Source organism: Pimephales promelas, chromosome 19 (assembly GCF_988280905.1).
Source record: "Pimephales promelas chromosome 19, fPimPro1.hap1.1, whole genome shotgun sequence".
In the NCBI taxonomy this organism is placed as follows: Eukaryota; Metazoa; Chordata; class Actinopteri; order Cypriniformes; family Leuciscidae; genus Pimephales; species Pimephales promelas.
In genome coordinates, this window is record NC_142787.1 from 8,811,071 (window position 1) to 8,825,104 (window position 14,034).

General features: G+C 41.6%; 2 protein-coding genes across 2 annotated transcripts in view; both read right to left on the reverse strand.

Moving 5' to 3' along the window:
- The window catches only part of ralgdsb (ral guanine nucleotide dissociation stimulator b), an 84,851-nt gene extending 77,289 nt beyond the window's left edge, over positions 1–7,562 (reverse strand). Inside the window, exon 1 of the mRNA XM_039650218.2 lies at positions 6,800–7,562. Within this exon, the coding sequence (XP_039506152.1) occupies positions 6,800–6,832 (33 nt within the window). The 5' untranslated portion in view covers positions 6,833–7,562. The remainder of the gene's footprint in view (positions 1–6,799) is intronic.
- Positions 7,563–8,669: 1,107 nt separating this feature from the next.
- Positions 8,670–14,034, reverse strand: part of tbc1d13 (TBC1 domain family, member 13) — a 36,995-nt gene continuing 31,630 nt past the window's right edge. The window contains exon 12 of the mRNA XM_039650220.2: positions 8,670–9,766. Within this exon, the coding sequence (XP_039506154.2) occupies positions 9,701–9,766 (66 nt within the window). The 3' untranslated portion in view covers positions 8,670–9,700. The remainder of the gene's footprint in view (positions 9,767–14,034) is intronic.

Here is a 14,034-nt window from a genome sequence, read left to right on the forward strand (position 1 = left end):
AAACTATGCTTTTCTATCTAACGTTAGTAATTGCTGACTCTTTACTCCAACACTGAGCAAACTCTCTGCTCCTCGTCACGGTGCGTCTCAGGTGATGGTTATCAAGTAGCAGTGCTTCGCCTTCAGAAAATATAGTATTTATACGGTTAAAAGATGTCTGTGTCTCATATGGCCTTGATATTTGTACACTCTGTGACTATACAAACCACAACATGTAGGAAAACGTTTGCGTTATTTTGCCACTCATTTGGATTAGTATGAAAGCTGCAACCATTCACATCCAGTCTTTGTGCTGAGCTAGGCTAGCGGTGGGTGCGTCAAACAGACTTATAGCACGCACGGAGATGAAAAAGGTATGTATGGACTTATTTAACTCTGGGGGGTAAGGTGAATAGGCTAAAGTCCCAAAAAGTCGGAGTGTTCCTTTAAACCAGATCAGACGGTGTTTGTGAAATCGCGTTACGGCACTGATAATATACGCAGACTGTTAAATATTATTAACTTTGTTCAAAAGGAAAGGCAGCCTTCACCCTTCGCTTTATTCCAATCCTAAGGCTGCAATCGATGCGAACAGTCTCACATCAGCTCCATTCTGTATAGGGAGAGGCACAAGACAGGGTTGCCCCCTTTCACCCTTGCTCTTCGCTCTAGTCATTGAACCCCTAGCAGAACTTATTAGACAGAGCAAACATTTCCATGGCATTACAGGGAGATGCAAAAACGAGAATAAATGTAATTAAAATGAATATCCTTCCCAAGCTTTTATATTTATTTCAATCTATTCCTAGTTATTTAAAAAGTTCATTTTTCAAAGACTTCAATAAGCACCTTTCAAAGTTTATTTGGAACAATAAAATGCCTCGGATCAAATTGTCCAAACTTATGAAGCCAAAGGACAAAGGTGGAATTGCTTTGCCAAATCTTCAGTTATATTTTTGGGCAGCCCAGATTAAAAATATGATTAGTTGGTGTAGTGAGAGGACCAATTCTATCTGGTATAATATAGAAGCAGCAACTTTCTCTCCACTACCAATTAGATTTCTACCATTTGTTAAGAACTATACAAAGCTTAAAAATATTTCGCTATATGAAAAAACGGCGCTATACTACGCACATGGCACCCGTTATCGTTAATATAACACGCGCTGTGAGGGCTAAGTTTAGGTGTGGGGTAGGGTGTGCGTGTCAAATTCACGCTAAAGGATTTAAAACTTCTTGGGTTTACGTGTTATATTAACGATAAAGGGTGCCATGTGTGTAGTATAGCGCCGTTTTTGCATATAGCGTTCTATATGACGTTAAAGGATGAGAACGGGCTGGAATGACTGGACTGTTGTATGTGAGAATGTGTACCCTAAATGCACCTCCCTTGGGATCCATGAGCTCAATTTCAAATTCTTTAATAGAATATATCTTACGCCGATGCGTATTAAGAAGATGTTTACCAACGCTACAGGCTTGTGTTTCAAGTGCAATAAGGATAAAGGTACATTCATGCATTGTTTTTGGCACTGTGACATAATTTTGTCATACTGGAAGAAAGTACATAGTGTAATGGAAGACCTTCTTGGACTACATTTCGATATGACGCCAGCTTTGTATCTATTAAATCTCAATGTGAACATTCTGTTTAAAAAAGATGCAGTAACACTATTTGTGGTACTGGTATACTTTGCTAAAAAATGCATTTTGTTAATTTGGTCTGCATCGCAGGCTCCATCCTTCAAAATGTGGATATTACAAATCGCTGCATGGTTACCACTTGAAAAGCTCACTTACGATAAACATAAAAAATCTAATAGATTTTGGTCCATATGGTCCTCCCTTTGGGATTATATAAAGGAACTCCCTTAACTTCCAATCTAAAGGATGCTAAGTCAATGTGACCTTGTTTATGTGTGGTAGTTATTTAAATTTTTGTCAATTATTACTGTCTTTTATGTTGTGAATACCTTGTAATACAGTACAAATAGAACTTTGTTGTGATTCTGTAAATGTAAATTTTCTATTGTGGGCAAACAAAAAAAAAATAAAAAAATAAATCTCTGAAGGAGTAACAGATGCTTTACCTAAAATAAAGACATGGTCAAATTAATTTGTATAAATGAAGCAGTTTAACCCATGTCTCCTAAAGAGACACAATTGCTTTACATGATTAACAGATTCAACTTTTAATTTATAGATAGATTTGGGTGAATAGACTTCCATTGGAGGAGGGACAGCAATCTCTCAGATTTCATTAAAATATCTCTAAGTGAAGATGAAGGAAAGTGTTACGGGTTTGGAACGACATGTGGAAGAGTAAATGATGACACGAATCCGTCATGAGAGAGTGTCAAACTTCAGCTGAGATCACGATCACACAAAGATGATTCAGCTCTTGAAACTAACATTAAATGACCTAATGGACACTGTGAACGAGAGTTGGTGAGGTAGCATTAGAACACACACACACACACACACACACACACTGCACAGCTGTGGTGGACACACACGGGTCCCTGTGGAGTCAAACCCTTCCTGAGTCGGATTTCACTCGGTGACTGACACAAACACACACACACGCACACACGGCTCTCTGAATCATGAGCTCGAAAGATGAACACAATAACCCTGCTGTTTCCTGTTCACACACTCACACACACCTTCACCACGCATTCAGAACGGATCTGTCCAGCTGTCCAGAGAAACACACTCACTGTCACTCACTCTTACACACAGAAACAGACACACACACACACACTCACATGCATGCTGCGTCCCAATTCGCATACTATATCCGTCCTAAATAGTATTCGAAAATAGAATTAGTACGTCCCAAATCGTATTATGTTGAAATGAGTGTTTTAAAGATACCCGGATGGTCTACTATATCCGGTCAGAATCCGAAGTGTATTGTAATCGATGCACACTCTAACGGCTGATATTGCCCACAAACCATTGTGTGGTGGACGAGGATTAGAACTACAAATACGAGTAAAAAGTGTTAAAAAACTACAGACACAGAGTCCCGCGGTTATGTTGAGATGTAGATAAAAAGCTTTGAGTGATTAATTATCAGTATCTAACCTGACGAAAATGAATTTACTCAATGTTGTCCACATTATATTGCATATGCAGCAGCATTGTGAACTTTTGTAAAGACGTTTAGCCATTACTTTTTAAATGCATCATTATATTCAAATTGCAAACACGAGGAGAGTCTCTGCATGAAAGACCCATGACTGGCAGATGAACGTGCTCCGAAATGGTAGGAAATCAAATTAGATTGAATGGAGGATTTTAACTGTGACAAGATGATTGGCAGGGCAGTTTACGGTGACAGGATGCACGCAGCACGCGACAGAGCCGTCCGTTAAAGATGACGTGATAGTATGTCCCAAAGCTTGCCTACTCTTTTGCTAAACACTCAAAAGTATGTACTTTTTCTTCATAAAAAGAGTACATACTTTTAAGGCGTAGTATAAATAAGCGAATTGGGACACAGCAACTCTCTCTCTCTCTCTCTCTCTCTCTCTCTCTCTCTCACACACACACACACACACACACACCCTCTCTCTTTCTCACACACACACACACACACACACACACACTCTCCCTCACACACACTCACACACACACACACTCTCTCTCTCTCACCAATCTTCATCTGCATCAACATCAGGAGCAACATTACAAGAGTTTTTCTTTTTCTGCAAGTCTTAAAAACATCATTCACGCATGATGAGACTTTCAAATAGAGTTGAATCAACAGAGCTGTGTTTCAAAGCACCCCATACACCCTTGTTCACTATTCCCTTCACTAGTCCACAAACAGAAGTGAATGAAAACAAGTGAGTGAATTCGGACATTAGTGCGCCGCGAGAGTTGCTGCTTTTGCTGTTTAATAATCATTTTAAACTTAGCAAACTGCTAAAGAAAAGATCCATCTAAACTATGGAAACTAGCATTTAAACCTTAATTACACTGTAATAATCAATTAAAAAGGACTTTCTACATGATATCACGCTGTACTAATTGGACCAGCCATTTCGAAAAGGGATTTTTAAACGACCCTTGCAGTGCATTATGGGTGTTCTCACTGTGACCTAAGCTGCGTCCCAATTCGCATACTATCCGTCCTAAATAGTATGCGAAAATAGAATTAGTACATCCCAAATCGTAGTATGTTGAAATGAGTGTTTCAAAGATACCCGGATGGTCTACAATTTCCGGTCAGAATGCGAAGTGTAGATCGATGCACACTCTAACGGCTGATATTGCCCACAAATCATTGCGTGTTGGACGAGGATTTGGTTAGAACTACAAACAAGAGTAAAAAGTGTTAAAAAACTACAGACACGGAGGACGCGCGAGTCCCGCGGTTGTGTAGAGAGGTTTAAATAAAGAGCTTTGAGTGATTAATTATCAGTATCTAACCTGACGAAAATGAATTTATTCAATGTTGTCCACATTATATTGCATATGCAGCAGCACTGTGAACTTTTGTAAAGACATGTTTAGCCATTACTTTTTAAATGCATCATTATATTCAAATTGCAAATAGGAGGAGAGTCTCCGCATGAAAGACCCACGACTGGCATGAACGTGCTCTCCGAAACGGTAGGAAATCAAATAGATAGAATGGAGGATTTTAACTGTGTCTATGAACTTTGACAAGATGATTGACAGAGCAGTTTACGGTGACAGAAGGCACTCAGCACGCGACAGAGCTGTCCGTTAAAGATGACATGATAGTATGTCCCAAAATTTGCCTACTCTTTTGCTACGCACTCAAACGTATGTAGTTTTTCTTCACAAAAAGAGTACATACTTTTAGGGCGTAGTTTAAGTAAGCGAATTGGGACGCAGCATTACACTCGCAAACCTCCCTAAGCACTCCCTGAAGTGCGCTTCTCTTCGTCAAGTGAACGAGAGAAGTGTATCAGGACAGACCCTTGATTCTGATCTGTAGACCACAATGCACCATGATTGTGACATCACAACAGACCTACACAACTGTAGTGTACGACATTGGACATATTTTTACATTTAACCACATTTAATAGTTGTAGCTAGCTACCTTAAGCTGACTGCTATGCTATTGTACTGTTTTTATCTTTGTTTGTGTAATCTTATAAATTTTCTTCAACAGCCCATTCATATAGAATTGTGCATAGAACAAATACATAAGGAAAAGATAAATCAGGGCTATTCAAGCACACTGCAAGGGCAGGGCCGGATTAACCATTAGGGCAACTGGGCACTTGCCCAGGGGCCCACGACATCTAAGGGGGCCTGGACACCAGTGGCAATCGGGAGAGTCGGGAGTTTCCCAGGTGGGCCGGTAGTGTTTCGAGGCCGTGAGGGATGGTTTGATAAAATGAAACGTATGTCTGCACTAAGTGCCTGTCTTTAATGAAAAAAGACGTCGTTTACGTCACATGTGAAGTGGTGTCGTAGCGCGCAAAGCGCGTGAATCAGCTTTTGATGTGCTCCGCCTTTTGCCAAAGTCTCTTCTCCCTTTTCCCAACACATGTGAGATGTAAAATGTAGAACCTAACATAGGTCTAGAGACCTATGTTAGGTTCTGCGTTACATTTTGCCAACGAACTAAAATCGAAACCATGATATGGATTTTTGCCTCAACAGCACAAGACTTTAAGAATATGCATCCTGTTAGTGCTGGGTGGATTAAAGAAAACTGTGCACTTTGCTTACGCGATCATCATAGTGTTTTCTCCTAAATACAAGCTCAAGGATTTATTTCTTGCAAGTGAAGAAATAAGGACAAAGTATTTTAATTTTCCTATATTATAGTGTAATGTAGACTAAAATATAGGCTCCTTTTGAAATATTCATTTTCATTTATATAGTACATTTATAAGCTTTATGGATTTTACCTCATAGGAATAATTATATAAATATTTTTTACATTATTATAATAATTGTTTGGGATCCTAAAACACCATTGATAGGCTAATGTAATGTAGACTGAGACTCAACTAAAAAGATGTTTGAGCCCTCTTTATATTGTCCTGGTACAAATCAATGCGTTTTCTTTGTTCAACGAGCAGTTCATGGGTTGAAGCTCTTAATTTTGATCTCTCAAAGAGCACGAGATTGATGCATTTAACCTTAAAATATACAACATTTTCTGCAGCATAGTTCAACAAAGTTAATTTTAAGTCAGTAAAACTGTAAATGTCATATTAAAATGCGCTTGGACAAAATATACATTTGGCCTGCGTAAGAGGGGGCCTCTGAACTCTTAATCCAGCCCTGTGCAATAGTTTCGCTAGTTGTGAACAGCGTAGGCTAGGCACTAAGCAGTGACGTTCACAGTCTGAGGGTGATTATGAAGTGAGCCATTTGGGACAAGGCCTTAAATGCAGCCCAGTTGTACACTCGTTATTGCAGTGAATTGTGGGATTGAATGAGTGCACTCAGAAATGTCCACTACAAATTTAGGGTATAGGGAATAGGGGCGATTTGAGCCTGAGAAAAATTAATCAATCAAATGACATCACTTCCTCCATTGACTCTTTTTGTATCGTTTTCTCTCGGTATGAACAGCGCTCACAAAACCTTTATGGGACAAAACATCACATGAACATAAAATAAATAAAGCTTCTAAAGACATTTTTTCGCAATGATTCCACAGAAGAACCTTTCGGTGATCCGTTCACAAAAGAGCCGTTTTCTTAGTGTGAAGAAGAACATTTAATAACCTAAAGAAGCTTCAGCGATGGGAATATCCCTGGGTAAGGTTCTTCATGGAATCATAAATCCCAATAAAGCGGCTTTATGTTTCAGTTACCTGTGTCTCCAGCATCATCATCATCATCTTCATCACCTCTCATTCATGGCTCATTCACTGAACACACTCCGCGTGTCCGAACCGAACCAGCGCGAATGTCCGTCTCTGCGAGTCTTTTTCTCTGATTATGGTTACAAAGGCGATCAGATCAGATCAATAATCCGCGGCAGAGCATCAACAATCATCCAGAAAAACAATCATAACAGCAAACGCGTCATGATGTGAATAAAATCAAGGAGACGGAAATAAATCCATAATCGCGAATAAAATCATAATATTAAATCAGATTCAAAATGGAGGCGATGCTGAGGATCAATCTGATTTCACATGAGATTTATGTTTTTGTTTAGCATATAGGCATCCATCGCCAGTTGAGCTGATCTCAGCGTCTCGTTCATAAACATCAGACCCGGATCGGGTTCACGAGTCCATTTAAATCCACAGGAGAGAGAAACGGGTCGCAGGATCCGGATCGGGCCCGAATCCCACAGAAGCCGCTAGGATCGGAACCAGAACCGGAACCCGCTGAAGATCCGAACCCGAATCCTTGTTTACTCATGCACGAATCCCGTGTTGTTATTCGCTCGTGTCCTTGACACACATCCAGCTCTCGCGCACATTCTGATGTGGGTTTGTGGGTCTGCGGCGTGCACGCGCACAGAGGGCGTGTGTGTGCTCGCGGAAGATGAACGAACACACACACACACACACTCGATCAGATGTACATCATGCAGGACAGCAGGTGTGTTTTATCTGCATCAGTGCGAATCAGCATCACGGTACTACGGGTAATGAAGCATCCGCGGCTGGAGGAGTTTCCATGGAAACAGAGATGCTCGACTGACATCACTGTACAGTACACGGTATCCTGTATACTTACACCAATAAAGGTTTACAGATGCGTTATTATATCACATTCCTTCATTACCAAAGTTATTATACTTAGCAGAATCTATAAAGAACATTTTCGAGTCTTGAAATAAAAAAAAGGATATATCAGTTAGTTGCCAAGGCAACATTTCTCATGATCAGTTTAATTTGATGTGATAAAATAAACTAATATAACATTTATATAAAAAAAAACTATATAGACTTATTAAACAAAACAAAATTACTAAAATGTAAAAAAAAAAAAAAAATATGTATTTTTTTTAAACTATGATACTAAAATAACACTGCTCACTGAGAGAGAGAGAGAGAGAGAGAGAGAGAGAGAGAGAGAAGGAGACAAAACTTATCTTGCTGCCCAATATATTCAAACATGCCACAACCTGTGAGTGAGTGAGTGATCGACACACACACACACACACACACAAATATATCCAAATATTGTGTTAAATGTTTGTGTATGTGTGTGTATATATATACAGTATATATATGTATGTGTATGTGCATATATATATACTGTATATATATAGTATTTGTATATTTTGTATATGCTTTGGCAACATTGTTTGAAAAACTTTCATGCCAATAAAGCCCCTTTGAATTGAATTGAGAGACAGTCAGACACACACACACACACACACACACACACACACACAGTCGGACACACACAGACAGACAGACAGACACACACACACACACACAGAGAGAGAGAGAGAGAGAGACAGTCAGACACACACAGACAGACGGACGGACACACACAGACAGTTGCTGATATAAACACAGACTCACATACACGGACAGGCGGCAGAGACACACACACAGACTGTTGCTGATATAAAGGGCATTGGCACTGATTAGCAGAGATCAAGCGAGCGATGTTGGCGAGTTCTGGTGACATGTACACTGGTGTGTGACGGATGTGAACGCACCTTCATGGGAATGCACCTTCATGGGAACGTTCTAGATTTTAATAAGATGGACATTTTGAGATTTAATTTTTTTATTCTGCATCTGCAAGCACTGTAAAAACATTGATATACAATGGCAAGAACTACAGGTGCCTTCATACAAAAACATCTTCACATGCAAAAGAAAACAATCCTCTTCAAATGTACACAATGGAGGAGCGGTTACAGAGAGACACGTGTGGCCAGACATTCCCCGAAGAAGAAGAGCATCGATTTCCCAGACAGATTAAAATACAAAAACAACGTGACATTTAAAAAAGGTGAATTGCAACACGTTTTTAAAAAAAACATAATAAACTTTGATCGGAAGTTCCCTCAAACAAACACGCTCAGCGCTCAGTCAGTATTAGTGTGACGAAACTAATGCAGATATTAGTGGAAGATTGACTGGTTACGCATCTGAAGAGAGTCATGATGGGATACTGACGCCATCGCATCTGAGAAGAGGCATGATGGGATACTAACGCAATCACATCTGAAAGACGAGCTCATGCTTGAGTGTGTGAAGGAAGCCGGATGAACACACAGACACACTCCTCGGGATCAGGGAAATCCTGCAGGAGGCTTTCATTCGCTCACGGATGAACCAGAGAATCTGCAGTCAGGATTTTGTTCATTTGTGAAAGATACGTGATCAAGTATTAAACAAAACAAAACAAACAAACAAACAAGAGGCCGTAAACAATCACTGATATAAACACAGCCGTATAAAGTCCATCAAACTGTGAAGATCTTTTGTTCTCTTCAGTATTTATACTGTAGTAATTACGATCAATGTTCTGGAGTGTTTCTGGAGTCCCGTCTGCAGTGTGTGTGTCAGTGTGTGGGTCTTTATAAGCGTTCAACAGTAAACACAGTCACTTACACACACACAAACACACCCTCTCACACTCGTCTACCTGAGAGACGGTAAGACCAAACGCTCAATCACACAAAGGCAAACGATGGATCCCACCCGGGTCGGATGGGCGGCACTGCTGTCAGTCATCAGACTGGGGGCGGAGCCTGGGGGTGTGGCCTGAGTGGGTGGAGTCTGTGGGCATGGCTACAAGCCTTCCTGCAGTTCTTTAGCTTTAATGAGGATGGCGTGAACATCAGAAATGGGATAATCCTGAAAAAAGCAGATAGAGTGGAGGTTAGAGGGTGCCTGTGTGCGTGAGAGAGAGAAAGAGAGTGTGTGTGTGTGTGTGTGTGCGTGTGAGAGAGACAGAAAGAGAGTGCGTCACGGCTGTACTTTGTATTGTCTTTTCTGCCGTGTGTGTGTGTTTGTGTGTCTGTGTTAGTGTTGGAAAAGTTTTATTTTCTTCGTCTTACGTGGAGTTTGCGTTGGGGTTTGGAATGAACTACAAGCCGGTCTCTTTGAATCCATCTTCAACTTTTGTCAAAAGTTGACTAAAGTTTTTTCGCTTTAGTTGTCTTCACTGATACGGAGAATGGCGGCGAATACACACACCTGCCAGACATCGCCAGGTGAGCGTGAACGCGCATGACGTCTCAAATTCCGTCCCGAATCCCTCTTATTTAACTTACTGTACAGGATTATAGATGCAATCAGAGTGATCAGAGAAGGGCTCATTCAGCCCATCAGGCAATTGTTTAAGCATCTATGGGTTAGAAAAACGGATATTTTTAACGTGAAATGTTGCGCAATGCACCTTTAAACCATTTATTTCTAATGGTTTTGTGTCACTGCACAAAGTGTTGATAAAGTTGCAGTGAAAATTCTCTGAGACAGAGTCATCCGAGTCGTTTATTTTGGAGTCTATGTTGCCCTTCTCAACTGAGCCGCACACTGGTAGGTCGCTTTTGATTCGCGGAATTGGGCTTTATATATTATCCGTACCCTTGCATAAAGTTAATTTGACCCGTGACAGTTCATGGAGTGCTGGATCTTGGTACATGCCCTATTTTACCTGTTGATGGTGTCTCATTGATCCTTGGCAATAACTTAGCAGGCGGACGTATGTGGGTTAATAAATCGCCCTCTAGTTGTGACTGATGCACCGTCTTGTACGGGTAATCAGGATGAGTGCACAACAGTATCCAGAAGTTTTTGTGGTGTGTGCGGTAACTTGTTCTGGTGCTCTGCCAAGGGTTGAAGAGAAAATTAGCGAGACTGAATCGGGCTTCATTCTGAGTGATTATCCCATTGTGGTTTCTCAGGAGGAGTTGTCAACTGAGCAGCAGAAGGATGAAACATTGAAACCACAATTTGAACAAGTTATCGATAGCACTGAAATTTGGGACAGAGCACAAGGCTATTTTATTGAAAAAGGGTTTTATGAGAAAGTGCTCCCCACATGCTGTTGATTTTATGGGAGATTCTGTCATCCAGGTAGTGATACCAGTGAAGTTTCGCTCGTTAGTGTTGAAAATGGCCCACGATCAGCTCGCCGGTCATGCTGGTGTTCAGAAAACGTATGATAGAATTCTTCGGTATTTCTACTGGCCGCGTATTAAAAAGGATGTTGCCAGTTTTATTAAGACCTGTCATTCATGCCAGCTTACCAGTAAACCAAACCAGTTGTTAAAGCCAGCACCTTTGAGTCCAATTTCGGTAGGGTTGGGTATCGGTTGGGTTTTATCCGATACCAGTACCTACTCGGTATTTTTTAAACGGTTCCGGTTCCTAAACGGTTCTTGAAACTGTACTTAAGAAAACGAAACCGCACACACTTTGTCAAAAAAAAATACCCCTTTATTTACAGGGCCAAACTGGACACAATATTAACTTACAATATAAATACTTGTAAAATATGGTAATAATAAATAAACCAATATAAAAAAAGTTCAAATTTGCATAATATCAAATAAAACAATATTATATTAAACAATGTAATTACACTGGAGATTAATAGAGATTACTACCAGGGTAATATAATATCGACATGGCTACAGGTTTCCATTTTTTGTCTGCTTTAACTAGTCATGTAGGATGTGTTCGGATGTACAAATTGAACACAAAAGTATTTTTTAGTTCCTTCATCCGAGCCTCTGAAGAAACAATGGGTTAATTTTACTTTCTCTGGAAATGCACCGACACAACTTCCCAAAGTTTTGTATGGTCCAAACATTTCACCGACGACTGTTTCCTCAACTCGATGAACGTCTGAAAATCGATAGAGCTACCAAGCAACAATTTCTGATGTGTAGCCTAATTGTTCAAGTTCAGACAGGTAAGTTAATCTTTCTCTCAAAATCGTTCAATACTGTTTATGCATTAGTAAGTCAAGCCAGTGACTAAAATATCAACTTCACATCATTTCTTTTAGTAGGATGAAAATAATCGTATTTAAATTCTGAACAAATTATACAGAAAGCGATCAAGAACAATCTTTCGGAAGAAGCATGTAGAACTTCTTCCTCTCTCATCGGAAAATCCTACATGGTGGCTGGACAAGCAGGCATGACCATTCACACTATAGCCATCCTTCAGGCCTACCAGGCCGATGTCTTTAAGGAGATGGATGAGGGTAGTGGTGTGACTCCTGAGGCTGTGAAAGAGCTTCGCATGGCCACGGATTTGGCTTTGAGGGCCACCAAACATACCACACGTGCGGTAGGCCGCTCTATGGCAGGCGCGGTTGCTGCGGAACGGCACTTATGGCTTAACCTCACTGAAATCCGCGATAAGGAGAAGGTTTTCCTCCTTGACGCCCTATCTCACAGTCGGGGTTATTTGGAGAGGCGGTCAACACAGTGGTTGAGAAATTCCGTGCCTCCAAGTCTCAATCGGCCGCGCTTAAACATGTCATGCCCAGGAGAGTTAGGGAATCCTCCGTTCCCTCCCCTGCCCAAAGACCTAGAGAACGTAATTCTCATACAGCAGAGTTCTCTTCCAGGAGAAGTGACCCAGCGCATCCCCCACCTTCTACAGTTTGGGGAGCCCGCGGTCGCCCGTTCCCGTCAACGACCTCACAAGCGTCTGCAGCTGAAGCGATCCGACAAACCGTCCGCCCCAGCTGCCTCGTCCCGCTCCTGATGCTTTGGTCAGAAAAAAGAGAGCTCGTCCACATACACGAGGTTGGGACAGACCGCGCAAGCATTTCTGTCCACCTCCAACCAGCTCTACTTTCCTTACCCTGTCTCCTTCGCCACCCAGGGTGTTTCGAAGAGCAGGCCCTATACCGACACACTCTTTAACTGCCGGTCGCTTCCTCAGAAACACTCTTCTTTGTCCTCTGGAGCAGACATTGCGTGTCAGGACGGCAAGTGCTCTCCTACACAGACAACCTCTCAACTCTACGATCTTCAACACGACAGCCTCACTCAGGTATGTCGTCTGCATTGCAACACCCCTCTTCCTCTTTCACATTTCTTTCCAGAATGGGAACGCTTACAAGGGGTATCGCCATGGATTCTTCGCACAGTTCGGTTCGGCTACACTCTTGCAGCACACAGTTTTCTTGGGGGTGCACATGGATTCTGTTCTTATGCAGGCCCGCTTTAGCCTGGCATCCCAGACCTACATCAATATGTTAGGTCTGGAAACTCTTCATTGACAGGGCTCAATCCGAGGGGCGGGATAAACGGTTGTCTTTCAAATTCTCTCTGCACGCAATTGCATAGCACTAAAGCAAATCAGGGCAACAAAGACAGTGACGTACTCAGCGGAGCAAGTTGATAAACTTTTACCGTATCCAGTCCAGCTGTCAACATTGAACATTGAAAATAAGGGAGATTTCCCGGAATCCATCCCCAAAATAAGGGATTTTTTTTACACGACCCACAAACTTTAAAAATAAAACATTAATCATTAAAAGTCTAAGAGTTTATAACTAGCCAACATATGTATGAGAGAGAAAGAGGCAGTGTGTCATTAAAAAAAATAATATCATAGAGAATGTTTAAATACTAATATCAGCTTACGAGGGAAACGGAGCCGGAGTAGTGGTGCTTCGGGGTGGTGGAGATGATTCGGGAGAGGTCCGTGCAAAGCCTTTATACTCGACTTGACAGCACGAGCGCGGCAAATATGACAAGTTGATAATTTCGCCACAGCTTTTTTGTAACAGCGCGCGCGGCGCCGGCCGCATCCGAGGATGAATGACTTCAAACCGAATATGTCCGAGCTTGCTCTGACCGTCGCAACTCTGTCATCATTATGTTAAGCCCGCCCTCCGACTCTATACACGATGTGATTGGCCCTACCAGAGTTGGGGTTTTCCAGCTCAAACGTCTATGGAGAGTTGCTAGACCACACTTTGCTGCTAAAATAATTTTTGCTGCCGCTAGGGTGCGTCTAGATTTCTAGGCTAGGCCCGCTTGGCTCCTGCACGGATTTCCAGTTTGACGACATGTTTGGCCCGTTTCTCGCTAGGCCATCGTGTTTCTGTGGGCACTTGCCGCAGGCTACAGGGCTTAATGGCCACAGCCTCC